At 41.3% G+C, this 18,023-nt stretch overlaps 1 protein-coding gene across 4 annotated transcripts in view; it reads left to right on the top strand.

Moving 5' to 3' along the window:
* The window catches only part of PTPRG (protein tyrosine phosphatase receptor type G), a 747,832-nt gene that overhangs the window by 682,702 nt on the left and 47,107 nt on the right, over positions 1–18,023 (top strand). For all 4 annotated transcript variants that reach the window (XM_082638320.1, XM_082638318.1, XM_082638319.1 and 1 more), the window contains 2 exons: positions 5,928–6,019; positions 17,883–17,974. In XM_082638320.1, the coding sequence (XP_082494446.1) occupies positions 5,928–6,019; positions 17,883–17,974 (184 nt within the window). The remainder of the gene's footprint in view (positions 1–5,927; positions 6,020–17,882; positions 17,975–18,023) is intronic.

Genomic DNA, 18,023 nt, shown 5'->3' with positions numbered 1-18,023 from the left:
CATTCCTGCCACGAGGCCTTCAGACACTGGATGGGTCTGGACCACAGGTAGAGGGGTGTGGTCTTGAGACCAGGGAGCTGCTAGCCAGGATCCACTTCTGATCAACTACTGGAGAGGATATAGTACATTATCCTTTTCACTTCTAGTCGAGCCTTTCTTAGAAATCTTAAACTATGAGCCCATGTTGGTTTTCTAAAAAGGGATGAAGGAATGGAGAGTAATATAGAAAGCTTGTTTCCATTTTGCTACTTAGAACTTCCTGTGAGATACACATAGTTGACCATCTTTGGTCAAGAACCAGAAGCATTTGGCTTGTGTTCCGGGGCTGTGTCATTTGAAACATGCATACCGTTAAACGGTAGACTCTCATTCGAGGTGAGAGATGCTTAGTCTGTGAGAGGCATAGGAGAAGTGGGACCCAGAGACTCACATCTCCCATTTCATTTTCGTTCTGGCCCAGATTCCCCTCCAGCTGAATGGAGGAAAAGTATCTCCTGCAAACTGGGATGTCTTTTTCTTGCATCCATCTGGGAGCGTTCAGTGAACATGTGATGGAACTCTATCGTGGTACTTGCTTCATGGGCCGGGGAGGGGGAGTTTAGAAAGCCATCTAACTCGGTGGTTTTCAGATTTGTTCAAGTGGCAGGACACCTGGAATTCAGGACATCAGAACATCATGAACTGCTTGATAGTAAAGTTAGTATCGACAACTTCAATTCCTTCATAGAAACTAAAATTTATTTTGCTGGCAGACAAGTAGAGCCATAAAGCCACAAAGGTGGCTTAAAAGGTAGCTTTAGGAGGAAAAACTTTCATTTGAGAAATCTGAGTTTCTTCTGTGCTCTGAGACTTCTGTTCCATACAGTGGCAGAACACTTGGCTCCAACTTGGAGAATTCCTTCCTGTTTCTGAGAAACTTATAACAGAAACAAAGCAGAAGAACTTTCATGTTTTTATTCAAGTATATGCAATACAGTTTTTCTTTCTGTGTTTGAGATGAGCATGTTAACATCCTTGAATTCTTTTCTTTTTTTTTTTTTTTTGGCTGCGCCGTGCGGCATGAGGGATCTTAGTTCCCTGACCAGGGATCAAACCCATCCCCCTGCCTTGGGAGCGCAGGGTTTTAACCACTGGATCACCAGGGACGTCCCCATCCTTGAATTCTTAATACTGTTTCCTATCTCATAGGGGACCCTTTAAAATCTAGAGTCTTCTCTGGGCATTTTTAAGGTGCCTGCCATTCAAGATTTTTTTATTTTGTTAGGGCTTTCCTAGAGTGCTGGAGACTCTCAGGAACCGTTTTTCTCTATTTTAAAAGCTTCCCAAACCAAAGAGATACGTACCACTGGGTGATAACCAGTGCGTAATTGAAACTTCAGTGGGGTGCGCGTGTGTGCATGCATGGGTTGGTGGGGGGAGCTGACTGACTTCAGGACCCTCCAAAACTAAGGTGGACTTAAATTCCTAAATTGGGAAACTCAGAGTATCAGGAAAACACATTCTCAAAGGTAGATGAGGCAAAGTAAAAGATAACTAATTTGGATCATTACTAAGCCAGTCAGGGTCAATGAAGAAAATAAAAAGATCTGTTCTCAGCTCCTTAAAGCACATATATAGGGGTAGGGGTGGGCAGAGAAAAAGGAAAGAAAGAAAGAAGGCGGCTAGCGGTGAAAACAGAATTTATGGTGGGAACCCATCGGACTGTAATTTGTAGTGAAACTTGAAAATGTACTTTTTTATTCCAAACATGATCTACTTTATAGTTTTCCCTTTTTAAGGTACTGGCATAAACAAATACTCACTGTGAAGAAATAATTTTAGAAAATGACTCTTGATGATCCTAGAATCTTTTTCATTCAATGAGGGGTTTTAGAGTCAGTTATTTGGAAGTGAACTGGACCTAGATAGAACTTTGAAATTGCATGCTTGGTGACACAGTCGGGCATTTTCAGAAATTTTATCTCCATTTTCCTGAGCTCAGAATTAGAGACAAGACTGCCTCTTCGAACACTTCACAGTTGAGACATTTAGAGACATTAAAACTTCCATTTTCTTTTCCTCTTCTCCAAAATCACTGCCTTTACATTTTTATTCCTGGATACTGCTGAAGGCAAAAAAAAACCCAAACCAAAACAAAGAAAACCCTCTCCTGAGATTTCTCTGAGATGAGCAAGTTCAATAAAATGTCATGTGATAACGACTCTGAACCAGCCCCTTTTCTTAGATTTTAAACTCAGTGTAGAATGTGTACCCCCAGAGTGTTCATCTCCGTGTGGTCACTGGTAGTGAAAAGGTGACCACAGCTGAGCACCGTAGTCAGTCCCTCGCCCAAAGTAGACCCCCAGTCAATAGTTATTCAAGAAATAATAAGTTAGATATCTAACAATGTAGTGCATCCATGAAGTGGAAGAGACATTAATGTGAGATGTCACTTCATACTTGTTATCAAGGAGATACATATAAATATGACCTCATTTTGACCTGCCTGTCTGTATTTGGGTGAGATTACATCAGTAGCCCCTGATGGATCTCCTTGCTCCGTTCTTGCTGCTCTGTACTCTGTTCATCACCTAGCAGCCAGAGTGAGCGCTTCAAAGGAGATGAGTCAGACCGTTCCAGTCCGTGGATTAAAGCCCTCCGTTGGCTTTCCATCGCTCACATGCCAGTGAAGCTTGTGGCCTTCGACCTGGCACGACCTGGCTCTTGCCCACCTCTCTGGGTCCACTTCTTTCCCTGCTCTTAAGTCTGGCTTCCTTTCAGTTCCTGCAGTGGATGAGCTTACTCTGTTCCAAGGCTCTTTTAACCAGCTCCTGGATCTGCCTAGAATGGTCTTCCCCTATACCCTCCTACGACTGGTCCTCCCCAATCAGCTGTCAGCTCCGATGCCACCTCCTGGTGAGGTCCCTTCCTTCACCTCCCCGCATCAGTTAGCACCACCTCATCCTGTTTTATTTTCTTCATAGCTCTTGACTATTTGAAATTATTTGTTTACTTGTTTGTTGTTGATTTCCCCAAGAGACTATAAACTGCCATGAGGGCAGGGACCTCGTCTGTCTTGTTTAGTTGAGGGGCTCCCAGCCCCTCACTGTCAATGATCAAGGAACAGTCAATAAGTGAGGAAAAGTGTGGAAGGATATACCCCAAAATATTAATAGTGAAGATTACTAAGAGAAGGATGAGGGTAACTTTAATTGATTGTTTTTCCTTTTTGTTCATTTGTATTTATTTCCTAATTTTTCTGCAGAGATTGTGAATTACGTGCTCACACAATCCTTTCTAAATTACTCAAATGTTTAGCCAGGCTTGAGGTGTTTTTAAGGCTTCCAGCCATAAGAATGCGTTATATGCATGCTCCTTGCTGTGTAGTGGGTGCTGAATAAATGTTCAGTGGGTCCACTGAAACCTTTATTCTAAGGGAAGACATTTGCCCCCAAGTTCTGTAGCTGGGTGCCCACCCGAGTCCGTGGGTGGGAGGAAGGCCCACATGACCTGCATCAAGGTGCAGATGTGGGGAGCTGTGTCTCTGGGTTTCTGACCTTCATCCCAGTGCTGTGCTCCTTTCTGGCAATCACCGAGTTCTTTTGCTCCAGGGAAACCCATTATAAACAGCCACACATGGGGCACTAGCGTGTGATGTGCTTCGGTACACACTGCTTTTTTCAAAGAGAATGAGGAGCCTCTCGCCTCACATGGAACTGAGAGTCTGGGTGAACTGTCTGCCTGTCTTCTGCCAGAAAAAGAACCTACCACGTCGTTTATCCTTTCCAAGTCACTTGACGCTAACAGTCACTTGGCCGGTACTGATTCTTTTTACTAATGCTTTTGTATCTTGGAAATTTAAGAGGTAGAGTAATTGTGGTCTTAGAATAGTTATTTCTTTGTTGTTGTTGTGGGGTGTCTTTTTTCGCGCTTTTTTCCTTCTTCACTTAGTTCAAGTCTGAGCCGGTAAATTGTGTGCCATTTGTTTCAGCGTCATATAGCACTAAGTACTTCAGTGGTCAGTATCTTAACAAAAGTAGATTTTCCTTAGCTATGACGCTGGGTGGTTAGGGTTCTAGCTAGTTTGTGAAGTCCGTATCCTATGTGTTTTAACTCTAGTGTTATATTCTGGAAATCTGTACAAATTGGGGGCAGGGGCGTAGGGGGAAGAATCCAAGAGGAGAAAACTTGCTGACGAGCTTAGGTAATAGCTTCTTTCTGTTTCTCAAACAACAAAATCATGGTTTCTTTCCACATGGATTTGCATCATTTCACATTCAGTAGAAGATTCCATTACTACCACAGCCCTAAAATACTTTGTAGGTTGCATGTCCATGTAGCGTAAGTCAGACTGACGGTTCCTTCCAAATTTAGGTATAGGCAGCTAGACAGTGAGTGATGAAAATGTGTTCTATTATTTATCCTACAAATGCCAGGCAATTCATAGAAAAAAAAATCATTGTTCAGAGCACCACGAGAGCAGTCCCGTGAGATGTGCCCAGAGTGGGAGTGATTTATGTTCAGGACCCCCTAATGGTAGGGAGCAGCTATCCAAACTGCTTCTAGAGCCATGCCCGGGTGTACAGTGGGTAGAACTGCTTTCCATCCGAAACTAGGCACTGCTTAAAGGAACACACTTCACAGTGTGACACGCGATTGTTTCTGATTGTGCGTGGTTCTGATCGCTCCGTGTAAAGCTGCGGGGGAATAATCCACAGGATTTGGAGGCCCCCTCGCTTCCACCAAGATCTCCTGTGCTTTCCTAGAGTGATTTTTCAGATCCACCCCCCAACCCCGTTTTCTTTGGCTTCATAGCAACATGGTACACCCAACAGAATCATCCCCGGGTACTTCTGATTAGATGAGCAATGACAGTTCCGAAGAAAAGTTGACTTAAATCCAGTGGTGGGAATACGCCCCCCGAAAAAGCAAAGCTACAATGGGTGTAAATGGGGGCTTGGTGAGAGATGCCGGAGGAGTAGAATGGGTCCCAGGGACACCGAGCACCAGAAGGATGCCGCCTGCTTGGCTCAAAGACCCAGCAGTGGGGCCAGCTATTGTGAAGCCCCTCTGCCAGATGAACAGGGACCCTTCTCTGGTCACAATAGCCATTCACGCTGAGCAGCCTCATTAAATATTCAGCCTGTGCTTCCGGCAGCTCATTAGGGCCGCAATGAGCAGTGACGTGGCTGCAGGAAAGCCGAGGGCCTGCCGGCCGGCAGCACTAAGCAGAAGCTGAGTGAGCTGCCGATGGCTTTTCTTTTCACTGCCTGTCCTGTGATGACCAGTGTTTGCTCCCTGCTTTGTCTCAAGTCCAGGTAAAAACAAAACAGAAGCCCCAACAAGCAGTTGACACTTGAAGCCTTCGGCTCCTTGTTTCCCATGCTGTCTGGCCAGGGCCTGGGATTTTGAGCGCCTGCCCCCTGGAAGCCCTCTGACCCCCTTCAAGAGCCGTCTGGGGCTCCGAGGGCCTTCGCTGAGCGCTAACAATGTGCTGCTATTGTGTGCTTGGGCTGTTTGATGACTGCGTTTGGGAGGGTTTGAGGTGTGCTTTGAACTCGGTGCTAGGGGTTTAGAATAGCAAATTCTTCCTCTGGAACAGGTTGAATTTGGGAATACTGTGGGCTAAGACTCGCAGTTTGTACAGCAGGTTTACACAGTCCGTGCCAACTTTTCATGTTTCTGAGTGGTTCATTACTAAGTTTTTCCCTTTTAACTCTGAGGATGGGTATGGTGTAATAAAAAGTGGATATTCTTCAGCTGTTTGGGGCTCTTCCAATTGGCTGGATATTGTCCTTCTTGTATCTTGTTACTTTCCCATGGGTCTGCACTCAGTGCTGGGTGAAATCTAAAGCTGGGAGAATCTGAAAGAATTGAAAGATGGTGAACTCAGACAAAGTGTATTTCTCTTCTCTCACTGTTTGCATGTTTTTCTGTTTCCTGTACAGAAAATGTTTTCAGACAGCTCATTTCTATGTGGAAGATAGCAGTTCACCTCGGGTGGTGCCCAATGAAAGTATCCCTATCATTCCTATTCCGGGTAAGTAAGACACGACTCCTGTTTCCAGTGGGCTCATTGTTTTCCTCTTTTGTCCCCAGTGTTATGTGACAGCCATGACAAAATATTATTTTTATAACCTTTTCAAGCTTGCCCAGTCTACGAGAGCCTTAACTAAGGGTAATTTAATGAAATCCATACTCCTTTACATATCTGCCCTGTAATGAAATCATCTTTCAGGGGGACAAATAACTATGAGTTCATATAGTGTAGATTCACAAGAGGGGAGGGAAGAAACAGTAGAAAAAAGGGGAAAACGTACTTAATGTATTTGCAATCTACTTGGACTATATTTCGTTCTGATAGGTAATTTGTGCTTGCTTTTTTTAAAAAGAATCACTATTTGAAATACTGGGTGGTTTTTTTTTTTTTAAGATTTCTACTAAGATTCTTTCCTCTGAAAATATTGATTACCTTAGTGTTGGAAGTTTGGGTGCTTAGGCTGTTTGTGTAGAGATCTAGGGAGATGTTCTTGATCTGGTGTCTGTTTCATTTGTCCTTGGTACAAACAGGGAACACTCAGTTACTGTTTGGGATATAGGGACTGGTGGAGGACACTAGTAATTCCTAACAAATGCCGTAGACGTTAGAAGTTCAGCAGCAGGTTTGCTGTGTTAGATGGCATGAGGGATTTGAAGATGTCTCCCACTATTTTTATTTTGCGTCCCCTTCCATTTTGCCAGGATTGAACTCTCTTCCTCTGGCTTGCATTTTGTACTTGTAAATACCTCTCTTCAGATATCTTATACATTCATCCTCTTGACGTTATTCTTTTGTAAGCAGAGGCACTACTTTTATTAAGTGCCACCTCCCACATACCCGCACAGCCCACTTGTCTGCCTCATTCTCCAGAATGGTTTTCTTCATCATCTAATATACCATATATTTTACTTGTTTGTTTATGGTCTCCCCCCCGCCCACTACAATGAGAGCTTCCTAAAGTCAGGTGGATGTCTCCTTAGTGCTAGAATAATACCTGGCATGTAGTAGGCATTCTCAAACTCTCTGAATGAACGAAAGAATGAATGAATGATAAATATCGGCGTATCTTCCTTAGGGTTCTTAACACATCACAGCTGTGAAGCTCAGAGGTGCAGTCCTTCTCTGAGTTCGCAGAAGGAATGCTGCTGCTGTTTGCTCATCTCCCGGTGCAGTTATGGTTGGGGACTTACTTGGCCCATTATGTCTCTGTGTGTTAAGTCATTACATATTGCTGGAATTGGCCATGTTCTCTCCATTCTGGTCAGCTTCTCTCACTAAAGCTTGCCACACAGAAAAGAGAGCGATAGCAGAAAAGTGTCTGGGTAAGTACCCTACTGGATCGTTTTGTGGCCGCTGAATGATTCCCATACAGATGGGATAGGTTTTGTGTTACGTTCATTCTTCTCTACTGACCCTTGACCTTTATTGTTGGTGGAGGAGGTTGCGCTCTTGCCTTTGAGAAGTGGCAGACAGGAATCAGCCCACCATCCTCAGGGAATAAGTTTTGTTGAATCTGCCAGATTTGCACAGCAGCTGTGCATAATCATTTTCCTCTTGCATCACCTAGAGTATCTGTTGCCCTCTGGAAAGCCTGGGAGACTCTCTCCTCTGAATTGATTCCGCTGACAAACACAGCTGTTGGGTAGCTGGGCAATTGAAATCCATTTAAAAAGGTTAAATGGTGAGATACTTCTTGGGCTGTCTTTCAGTTTTTAGTTTCTTTTCCCCCTGGATGGGGAATCAGGACACCAAGGATTTTGCCCTGCCTCTGCCATGAAACCTTTGGTCAATGCCTTGACCTCTCTGAGCCTTAGTTTCCAGAATCTTCAAAGTGAGCAGGATGTCTGCCCTACTTGTAAACGACGCAATGTTAAAGATCAAATAAGGGGCTCCCCTGGTGGCGCAGTGGTTAAGAATCCGTCTGCCAATGCAGGGGACATGGGTTCGAGCCCTGGTCTGGGAAGATCGCACAGGCGGCGGAGCAACTAAGCCCGTGCACCACAACTACTGAGCCTGTGCTCTAGAGCCTGCGAGCCCCAGCTACTGAGCCCACGTGCCACAACTGCTGAAGCCCGCGCGCCTAGAGCCCATGCTCCGCAACAAGAGAAACCACTGCAATGAGAAGCCCACATGCAGCAACGAAGACCCAGCGCAGCCAAAAATAAATAAATTAATTAATTTTTAAAAAAAGATCAAATAAGATGGTATGTGTCAAAACACTTGGGAAAGCTTAAAGGAAGCCAGAAGTGTCAGCTGTGGAAGCTTTCCTTCCCAAATCATGATATCGCTCAACCCGGCAGCCATGGAGAGCAAGCATTTGCACGGTTCCCAGGTTAAGACTGTCCCAAACGCTGTCCAGATCTACTGGGTGCAGCCGACCTCGCCATGCTCTTGGGCTTGGACTTCAGGACGTCAGTTCCCCGGAATCCTCAGAAAATGCCGTCAATCGTGCCTGCCTTGCCACACCTCTGAGTAGCTGTCTTGGACCAGAAATGCTTTTGAATGTTCTCTGCTTCATTTCCCGGCAGGCTGTTTAATCACCAAGTTATTAAGTACTCACAACCCAAAGACATTTCTTTCAATGTGAGTTTCTCCTGATTCTTACTCACTGGTGGTAGAAGTACATGGAAGGAAAAATGTCTTCAGATTCTCCATTGACTGAGAAAACCATTGTATCCAGTTGGGCCTCCCTTGGCATTAAGTAGGTGCATCCTTGATGAGTTGTAACACGTTTGTGAAAATGAGTTACTTTAAATGCTGTAATGCAGTGTGGCGTGAAAGGACTTACCTGCCGAAACCAAAGGTGAGACTGCTCTTTCACTGTTTTCTCGGGTTTTTATAGACAGCAATAGCCTTCACTAGGGGCATGCCTAGACAGAAAACTTATTTCACCCTTAACTGGGAAGAAGTTACCCTCCATGACCTTTCTTTAAAAATCTTTCAACTTGATCACAGTCTCTTATTTTTCTTAAACAAAAGTACAGTCCTATTTAATAGTTAAATTTGTAAAGTAGTTTGGAATTTTACTTCAACAATCCATGATTGTATTTATTCTTAAGGTTTCTTCCAGTTATTACACTGCAACTATGTCTTGCATACGAAAAATCAATAGAAGGAAAACACGATTTTTTTTCGAAATCACACGTTTTTTTCACTCTATTAAAGGTTTCAGCACAATTTTTCTTCCTTGGAGACCTCCTTGGGATCATTTAAAATGATTTACCTTAAGAATTATCTAATTGTTTTTGTGTCTTAAAAATAGTAGAATATTTATAGAGCTTATATGGAATACTTTTTCTGCCCACTGGATCTCACTTATATTTTATCTTTGTTCAAAACCTAATAAGAAAGACTACTGAGCCCTAGAGGTATCAACTTATCACTTGAACCCCTCATTTGCTATGACTGATTTTTTTAAAAAGATATTTCCAGACAACGACCAGTAAACTGAACCATTATATAGATTTAAAATGTGGGCAACAGGGTGAGACTGAAAATTCAGGTACTGAACTGTTGCAAAATAGAGTTCCTAGGTCATCATTGTAAAATGTGTAATATACTCTGATCCTAGAACTTATTTTACACTTAACCTTTTTCAGAAAACATCATCATCGTCATCTAATACTTATTGAACATTTATTGATTTAAACTACGTGCTTTATTTTTCACTACAACCTTAGGGAAACAGGTGCAATCAGTATCCCCATTTCACAGATGAAGAAACTGAGGCTCAGAGACATCATTTAATTTCCCTGAGGTTACGTGGACAAATGGTGGAGCTAGCATTGGAATCTCTGTGTGACTTCAAAGTCCAGGTGCTTAGAAATGTCTCTGCCACCTCTTGGCATGCTGCTCTGACAGTCCTGATATCTCAAGACTTCAGGCTCCTCATTTGAATTTTGCTTCATTAAATCAAGACATTTTCAAATACGTGTGACTGTTCTCTTAAATTTTTTCTGAGTTGTTCTTTATCATTTTCTTCTTCTTTCACTAGCACTGACCACTTGCTTTTCCATTAAATTCTCTTTCATCCTCCATGAGAGAGTTTCATCATTCTTCTGTTGAAGTTTCCTCCATAGCAAAAAAAAAACAAAACTCTCTCCTCTTACCTTTGTTTTCTAGTCATTTAGTCTCTTCTTTCCTAAGAAAAAGACTCCTCCCCCACCCCACCACCAATATCTCCATTCCCTATGCAAAAGTAGGTCTGTGTGATTTAAATGCCTTGAGGAGCAATTCACAAACATGTTGAATGCTGAATAAATTTAGACACTAAATCACCAACTTTTGGATGATTCTGCTGAGGTTTAAATTCACAAATAAACAACCCTGGTCTTGAAATCCCAAAGCATAAGTGAAGTCAGTGAGTTACACTGACTTTTAAAAAGTATTATAAAATAAATGAAACGTTAAGGAAAGCTTTGCTAACCTTTGCTAACCTTTTGCTAACCTTTCAATACTCATCTCTTGGAGACAGCGGTCTGTAGGAATTTTTGAGGAATTTTGAGTTATCAGTTTTACTAACTCTAACTGAAACTTAGGAATTTCGAATCTTCAGGGTGTTCTGGTTTAACTGGCAAAGACAGTGGTGTGAGAATGAAGACTTTTTTTTTCCTGGTCTCACCTACATCTCTGTAAAATGTGGAAATTGTAAAGCCAGTGTGGTGGCTAAGGTTAGTTATCCCACCACATGAGAAGGAACTCCACACGCAAAAGTATTATTATCCAACAGGAAAGAGGTGCTTTTGAGGTTAAGTTCCAATCACTAGAGAGGTGACATCAATTCTTTTATTAGGAAATGTTTATATTGTGGTACCTGCTCCATGTATGATGCATGAGAAAAGTGGGGGATTTTCTTCCAGTTAAGTTAAATTGTGACTTCTTCAGGAGAGTGAAAGGAGAGACTTCAGGCTTTGACTTCAGTATTTTTCACTAATGGGTTTTCAAAATCAAATGTTCCATGCTTACTGGTTTCCCATGGTTACTGTGGGAGAATAAAGAGTAATTGAATGTAATAACCTAGCTATCAGCCCCCTTCTAGCGTTCCGTCTTCTAAGATATTGAAGTAGTCACAAATTTCTGTCCTTTAAGGTCCATATTATTCTTAGCATCTACAAGTATTTTACAAAATCTAGTGTTTCCCACGTTGGGATATTTTTTTGAAACAATAAGCTTGAATAAAATTTTTGCTGTAGTTATTAATGAAGCCTTACATACAATATGTCATCTACAAATTATATTCACTGTATTACGCCACTTATTCTTTTAGATTTTCGTTATATATAGCTTTTTAAAGCCAGAACTCAGGTCATGAAATTAGCCCATTCATAGAGCGTGTTGAAAGGGCTTTTCCAAATGTGCATGTTGTCAAACACAAATGTCCTTATACATGTTTTTTTTCTGGATATTAGAAAATCTAACTTTCTAATAAGAGCGTTACAAAACAAAATGTTGCTGCTAACCAGTAGCTTAGAAATCCAGAAATGATTCATGCCTTTCCCGCAGTTAAAATACATCTTAATAATTTGAAGGTCACTGGCTTCAGCAGGGTGCCAGCACATAAAGGGGTTTTAAACATGCAGTTTAAAACCCTTGGGATTAAACCAACCTTGTTGGCATATTTTATTTATACAGAGATTATCTCCAAAGGAGATTCATTGGTCTTTTGACTATAATGAAGCCCTTTCTTTATTGACTTCATTGTGTCATAAATGAAAAGACATTTCTTTTTATGGCAGGAAATAAAATGTTCCCATCTCCGCAACACTCCTTGCATCCTAAGAGTCTGATTTGGACAAAAATCTATTTGTTGTGTCCTAAGTCAGGAACTAAAAATCTTGATAATCTTCTTTTATTTCCTGTTTGCTTTATCTTCCTAAGGTGACACAGGTATCGCCAAGCACAGAGAGAGGCCTGAACTTGGCCTCTGAGAGGCTGAGGGGGCAGATAAGAAGGGGACCGAGTTCCAAATATTGAGGTCTGTCCACTACAGGGGTGGTTAGCAGTCCCTGGTAACAGCCCCGTTGTGGGGCGTGGGGTTGGAGAGAGCTCTGAGCACGACTGACTTGACCCAAGTACTGTGCTTTATAGGGTCTCCCTTCCCTCAGATAGATTTGCTTGGGATCTGGAATAGGGTTGAAGGAACTGCTAAGGGTTAAATGAACTTTATGGAGATTGGCCTCAGTAAGTGACTTAAGGCCCTCCAGAATCTTAATGGTAATTTTATATGTACCCACAGCCTGCCAGAGTGACAAGCAAGCAGGGATATTTTCTTAAACAGTCCTTAAGCCAATCAACCCCAAAGCTAAGCATCTTGTCAGAAAGGTAAATTCTGTGACACTTTTATTTACCTGGCATCATCAAGGTGACCAGAATATCAGTGTGAATTTTCCAGGTAACCGAAGTTTACCCTTAAAGCCAAAGCGATTCGTTTCAGCCCTTTTTTGCTGTGGTTGGAGAGCTTCTTTAAAATGCATTATATGGTTCTCTGCCCTCTCTAACCCTGTATGTTCAATTTAAGATCTAGAGAGGTCATGTAAGGGGGAAGAAGCCAGCTTTGGAGTCAGCCTGGCCCTGCCACTTCATGATGACAGTAGACCTTGGCCAAGTTCTTTGGTTGTCTTACCCACATTTTGTACATCCATAAAATAGGGGTCATGACAGCCCCTAGATCATAGGATCATGCATGTAAAGCGATTAGCACCTAACAGTAAACCATAGCTTTGTGCATTTACTAAATGCCAAGCACTATTGTAAGTCCTTATGTTATCTAGTTTACTGTGCATAACGCTCTATGAGTTAGGTGCTTATGATTTCTGTTTAGAGACGAGGAAAGGGAATCACAGAGAGGTGAAGTCATACCACCAGGCAGACTGGCTCTGGCTTTTGGCACTTACTCCACTGCCTCTGGATGGCTGATACGCAGGAAGTATTCCATCAATGGTGGCAGATAAGAGTAACAACTGCACAATTTGACTGAGTTGCAGGCTAAAGACCCTACCACCAAGCAGTGTACTGGGCTGGGCCCTCTGCAGCGCCTCCCTGTGGTGGATGTTCAGGGATGCTTGGGTGCTGATTGTTTCTTTCGAATTTCAAACCAAAAATTGCTAAGTTTTCCCCTTTTTGTTTATCTAATCTCTTGTTCCTTAAGATTGAGAGATAGCAACTTTGGCATGGGTGATTTCCTTCTAATGGCTCTGAGGATGTAAATACAACAGAGACATAACCACAGATTTGGGAAGCAACTTTTCTTTTTTTTTTTAATTGAAGCATAGTTGATTTACTGTGTTGTGTTAGTTGCTGGTGTACAGCAAAGTGATTCAGATATATATATGTATATTCTTTTATACATATATATATATATTCATTCTTTTCTCATTCTTTTCCATTATGGTTTATTACAGGATATTGAATATAGTTCCCTGTGCTATACAGTAGGACCTTGTTGTTTATCTGTTTTATATATAGTAGTTTGTATATGCTAATCCCAAAGTCCTCATTTATCTCTCCCCCACCCCTTTCCCCCTTTGGTAACCATACCTTTGTTTTCTATGTCTGTGAGTCTGTTTCTGTTTTGTAAATAAGTTCATTTGTATCATATTTTAGATTCCACATATAAGTGATATCGTATGGTATTTGTCTTTCTCTTTCTGACTTACTTAGTATGATAATCTCTAGGTCCATCCATGTTGCTGCAAATGGCAAAATTTCATTCTTTTTATGGCTGAGTAGTACTCCATTGTGTGTGGATAAATAGATAGATAGATAGAACATACCTTCTTTATCCATTCTTCTGTCGATGGACATTTAGGCTGTAGAAGCAACTTTTCTTCATGTTCACATGCATTTTTCTTTATTTCCTGAAGTTTTGCATTTGAGGTCAACATTAACCAGCTCTTTTTTTCCTCCTTGGAATCTCTCACCTTCTTACTTTCTTCTCAGTAGACGTTCACCCTCTTCTAATGCTCTGCTTTTGATAAGAACAAACCAGAGACTAATTTCAGGCTTCATCAGAGGTAGTACATGAGGATGTTCTGTTGTGGATTGACCAAAATAAAAGACCTCTCAAATGCCAAATTTAATTCCAGCTGCAAAAGGCTAAAATCTTGGAACAAGGTATAAATGATATTATTTAATAACAACAGCCCACTTTTCTTGATCCTCAACTGACTATATCAAATATTTTATAATGGCGTGATTTAGTGGGAATAGTACTTATCCCATTTTTGCCTAATTTAAACCTTTGGTATCTGAAAGCTCTATAAAAAATATTGGCACAAAATTACACAGTAACATTTTACCAGATTAGCCGAGATACTCTAATTCCTTGCTTTTCCTTGAAACTGTGCTCTGAGAATGAAGGCAGTGTGTCCCAGTGCATGGGAGCACAGGCTTTGGGCTTAATACACCAGGATTCAAACCTCAGCTCTGCCACTTAGTAACTGTGTCACCTCAGACAAGTTGCCTCAGTCTCCTTATACGTAACATGAAGATGATGACATCCTCTCTACCTAGTTCTTGTGAAGAGAAGTGTATGAAAAGCATTGAGCACAGTCCCTGGCAATCAGTAAGGTCTCTCTTCACATTTATATCAACTCTATTGTTAGACCATTTCACTATAGCATAATAATCCAACCTCTAACCTGTAGTCAGTGAAAACATCTCTACTTTGATTCCAGCTCATCTTTTGCTTTTCTTTACGTTTTTCCCCCATCACCCCTGTGTCAGCAACATTTATATTCACCTAAGTCATCAAACCCATCCCTTTTATGGCACTCGTAGTCCTCACCATGTCATTACACACTGTTCTTGCTCTTACTTTCTTATGTTCATTATAACAAATATTGCACTTGGGCAGACACCATCTTTCTAATATCTGGCTAAGTCCTAGGTGCTCAGTAAATGCCTCTTCCAGTGGTTTCCCGTTCACTGTGGCCCAGACAACAGCTATTCTCTCCCAGTTGGAGCACTCTTTGTCTTGTCTCTGTGGCCAGCTTCCACTGCCATACTCCAGGCTTCAGTTAATCTTTCTGAGCTTGTGTTCCCAGCTATAAGATGAGTATGAAAATAGTACCTATCTCTTAGGGCTTTGGGGAGCAATGAGTACATGTTAATACATGTAAAGGGCACAGAAGGTGCCTGGCCCATAGTTAGTTACTAATAGTTGCTACATTTGTTATTGAAACTCAGATGTATAGGTGGAAATAACATTTTACAGATGGATATCTTCTTATAACACAGGATCTCTCCAGATAAAAATTGAACAGATCAGGTCTATGATGCTGTCTTGATTGCTTGGCCTTCTGCTAGTTAATTTTATAATTATCTGGCTCATGTTGAGAGAAATTTAATAGAAAAACGATGTAAGAGGAAAACTATTAGGACTTCTAATTAGCTGTAGCCTTATATTCATCTTAATATTGAGGAAAAAAAGATTTACCGACCCCTCAGTTTCATTTATCTTGATTGAAAGACAAATAATGCGTTATCTGGGCTGTGGATGGTGGTCACTACAGCGTGTGTGTGTGTGTGTGTGTGTGTGTCTGTCTGTCTGTCTGTCTGTCTGTCTGCCTGCCTGCCTGCCTGCCTGCCTGCCTGCCTGTCTGGTAGTTTTATGATGTTACTGGTGGTGCCTGGAAACCCAGAGGAGTATGATTAGACTTCTTTGGGTAAAGAATCAAATTGGAGGCTAGTGAGTCGGTGATTTCCATATACGATTATCATACTGAGCTCTGCTGGGTTTTGCTGCATCTGGCCGTGGAGGGAGCGGAGCAACTGATTTCTGGGCACGAGTGGCGTTAGCTTGGATAGTACAGTTGATCACTTCGCAGGAAAAAATAATAAATTGTTAACCTAAAAGCTTTTGTTTGAGTAACTTGAGCTGGGCTATGCCCTTTAAAACACCATGGTGTGTACCTTGCAGAGTAAAATACCTCTAAAGCTGATGTGTTTTTTCTTATTTTGAACTAGAGTCCATGTGCTTAATCATGGCACCATAAGTTTATTGGGAATCTCCAGTTCTAAACTATCACTGTGGAATAAATATTGCCCTCAGCCTATTATACTATTAACCCCACGTCACCCTACTCTTGGAAACAGCATCGTGTCTTCCATTTCAAAATAAATAGGAGAAAAGTGTTGCCTGTAGTCTGTAGGCTGGAGTGTTTGTGGGGCTAGGTTGTGACCCATCTTATTTATGTTGCCTCTTGTCTAAAGATGAGTTTATTCTTGGGTTAATCTTTTAGAGATGCTCCAATTTTGTACACATTAGTCCTTCTCTCAACTTAAGGTCTTTTCTTTGCCACTTGATCATTATTGTAGAATTTGCTTACTTCTAAACATTTTAAGTGAAGTGATCAGATAATTTGGGAAATTTTTCTTGAACTGTGCATTCTGCTAAATATTCTGGGGAAACATTTTGGCTCGGCTTACTTTGTTAATGCTGGTTACATCATTATGGGAGCTATAGATTTCTTGGGCGTGCAAAATGATTGCATATTCATGAACATCTTCAATCCTGAAATATTTGTAAATAACTTGGCAATTTTTTTCATAAGGTGGCCTATTAAAATGATTAGGTCTTTAATTGTTCACACAGAAAGACTCTTGTACGTACAGAGCACCCCCTATTTGATAAGTAACATTCCTCTGCTAAGCAGTTTGGGTTATGAACGTTTATAAGTCACCTTAAACAAAGTATATGAGAGATGCTTTTTTCCGCTTTAGAATGATGCAAGTTTGAAAATGTCAATAGATGCAAAAAGCCACCCTAGAGCTTTGCTCTCTCGAAAGAAAGTAGAGAAGGAATGACATAGTCAATGTTAACTGTCACCAGATGAAGAGAAATCAGATTGTCAGGCCTGGATCTATAACATTCTTGCCAAAGTAGGACCTCATTTACACATACAGATCTTCATACCCTTTGCTAAGAAAAGCATCTGTGGCAGTTTAGATGTTTGTGCGTTTGCCAAAGATCTTTCACTCTGAATAAAGTAAATGTCATGTCTGTTGTTTATCTCAAATTCAGCAGAGTATTTTTAAAAGGAAATATTTGCGGGGGAGGGGCGAGGGAAGGAGGGAAGGAGGAGGTTGCGGAGCTCCAGTTAGCGGGGTGTGGCTGTTTTCCGGCAGTACTCAAGTAGCAGAGTGGATCTGGGTAAATCGGCTTAAAACACACTTGGGGCTCAGGAACTGAAAATGCCCTTTTGAAGTGACAACACTACAAATAAATTGCAATGTGGAGTCTTCCTGAATCTACACCTAGTCTGTCAACACCAAAAAAAGATCCAGTTAATTCCATCAAACTGGTTATTTGGCATTGTGTAGACACAGCTGTCTTGAACGAAAATTGTGAACACTTAAACATAGATGGCATTGCACCTGAAGCCCGCTGGTACAGTGGCACCTGTCTGTAATTGTGTATAAAGATTGCTTAGACTTCAGAGATCAGAAATAGGACTTAGTTGTTCCAACTTCAAGCTGGACCCCACTGAATAGCAAGGTTTTGAAAAACGTAGGGTGTGATAACATTTCTTAACAAATAAGTACCCTTGGTAAGCTGAGAATTTTAGTTAAGAGTATGATGTGGTGAGTTAACTATATAAATTGCCTTGAATATAAAGAATAAAGGTAATAGTTTAAGACCATTTTTAAAACCCTGTGTAACCTAGCATTTAGGCATTCAGAATCATAATGAGACCCTAATGTCAAGTAAATGCAGAGACTTTTCTTGAAGACATCTATTTCAGGTGATACAATTACATCACTCTTTGCAAATATCAAATATCTGTCTTCAGTAATCCCTTATCAGTGTTACTTGTTTATGGAAGTATTCTTTGTGACTCTGAATATTGTTTTATTCCCACAGATGACATGGAAGCCATTCCTGTCAAACAGTTTGTTAAACACATCGGTGAGCTCTATTCTAATAACCAGCATGGGTTCTCTGAGGATTTTGAGGTATGTTTCAAAACTGGAAATTTCTTTCCTGAAAGCTAACTCTTATTTT

Source organism: Mesoplodon mirus (genome assembly GCF_964341445.2).
Source record: "Mesoplodon mirus genome assembly, chromosome: 12".
In the NCBI taxonomy this organism is placed as follows: Eukaryota; Metazoa; Chordata; class Mammalia; order Artiodactyla; family Ziphiidae; genus Mesoplodon; species Mesoplodon mirus.
The sequence above is the reverse complement of the archived record's forward strand: the minus strand, read 5'-3'. Positions and strand labels throughout refer to the sequence as shown.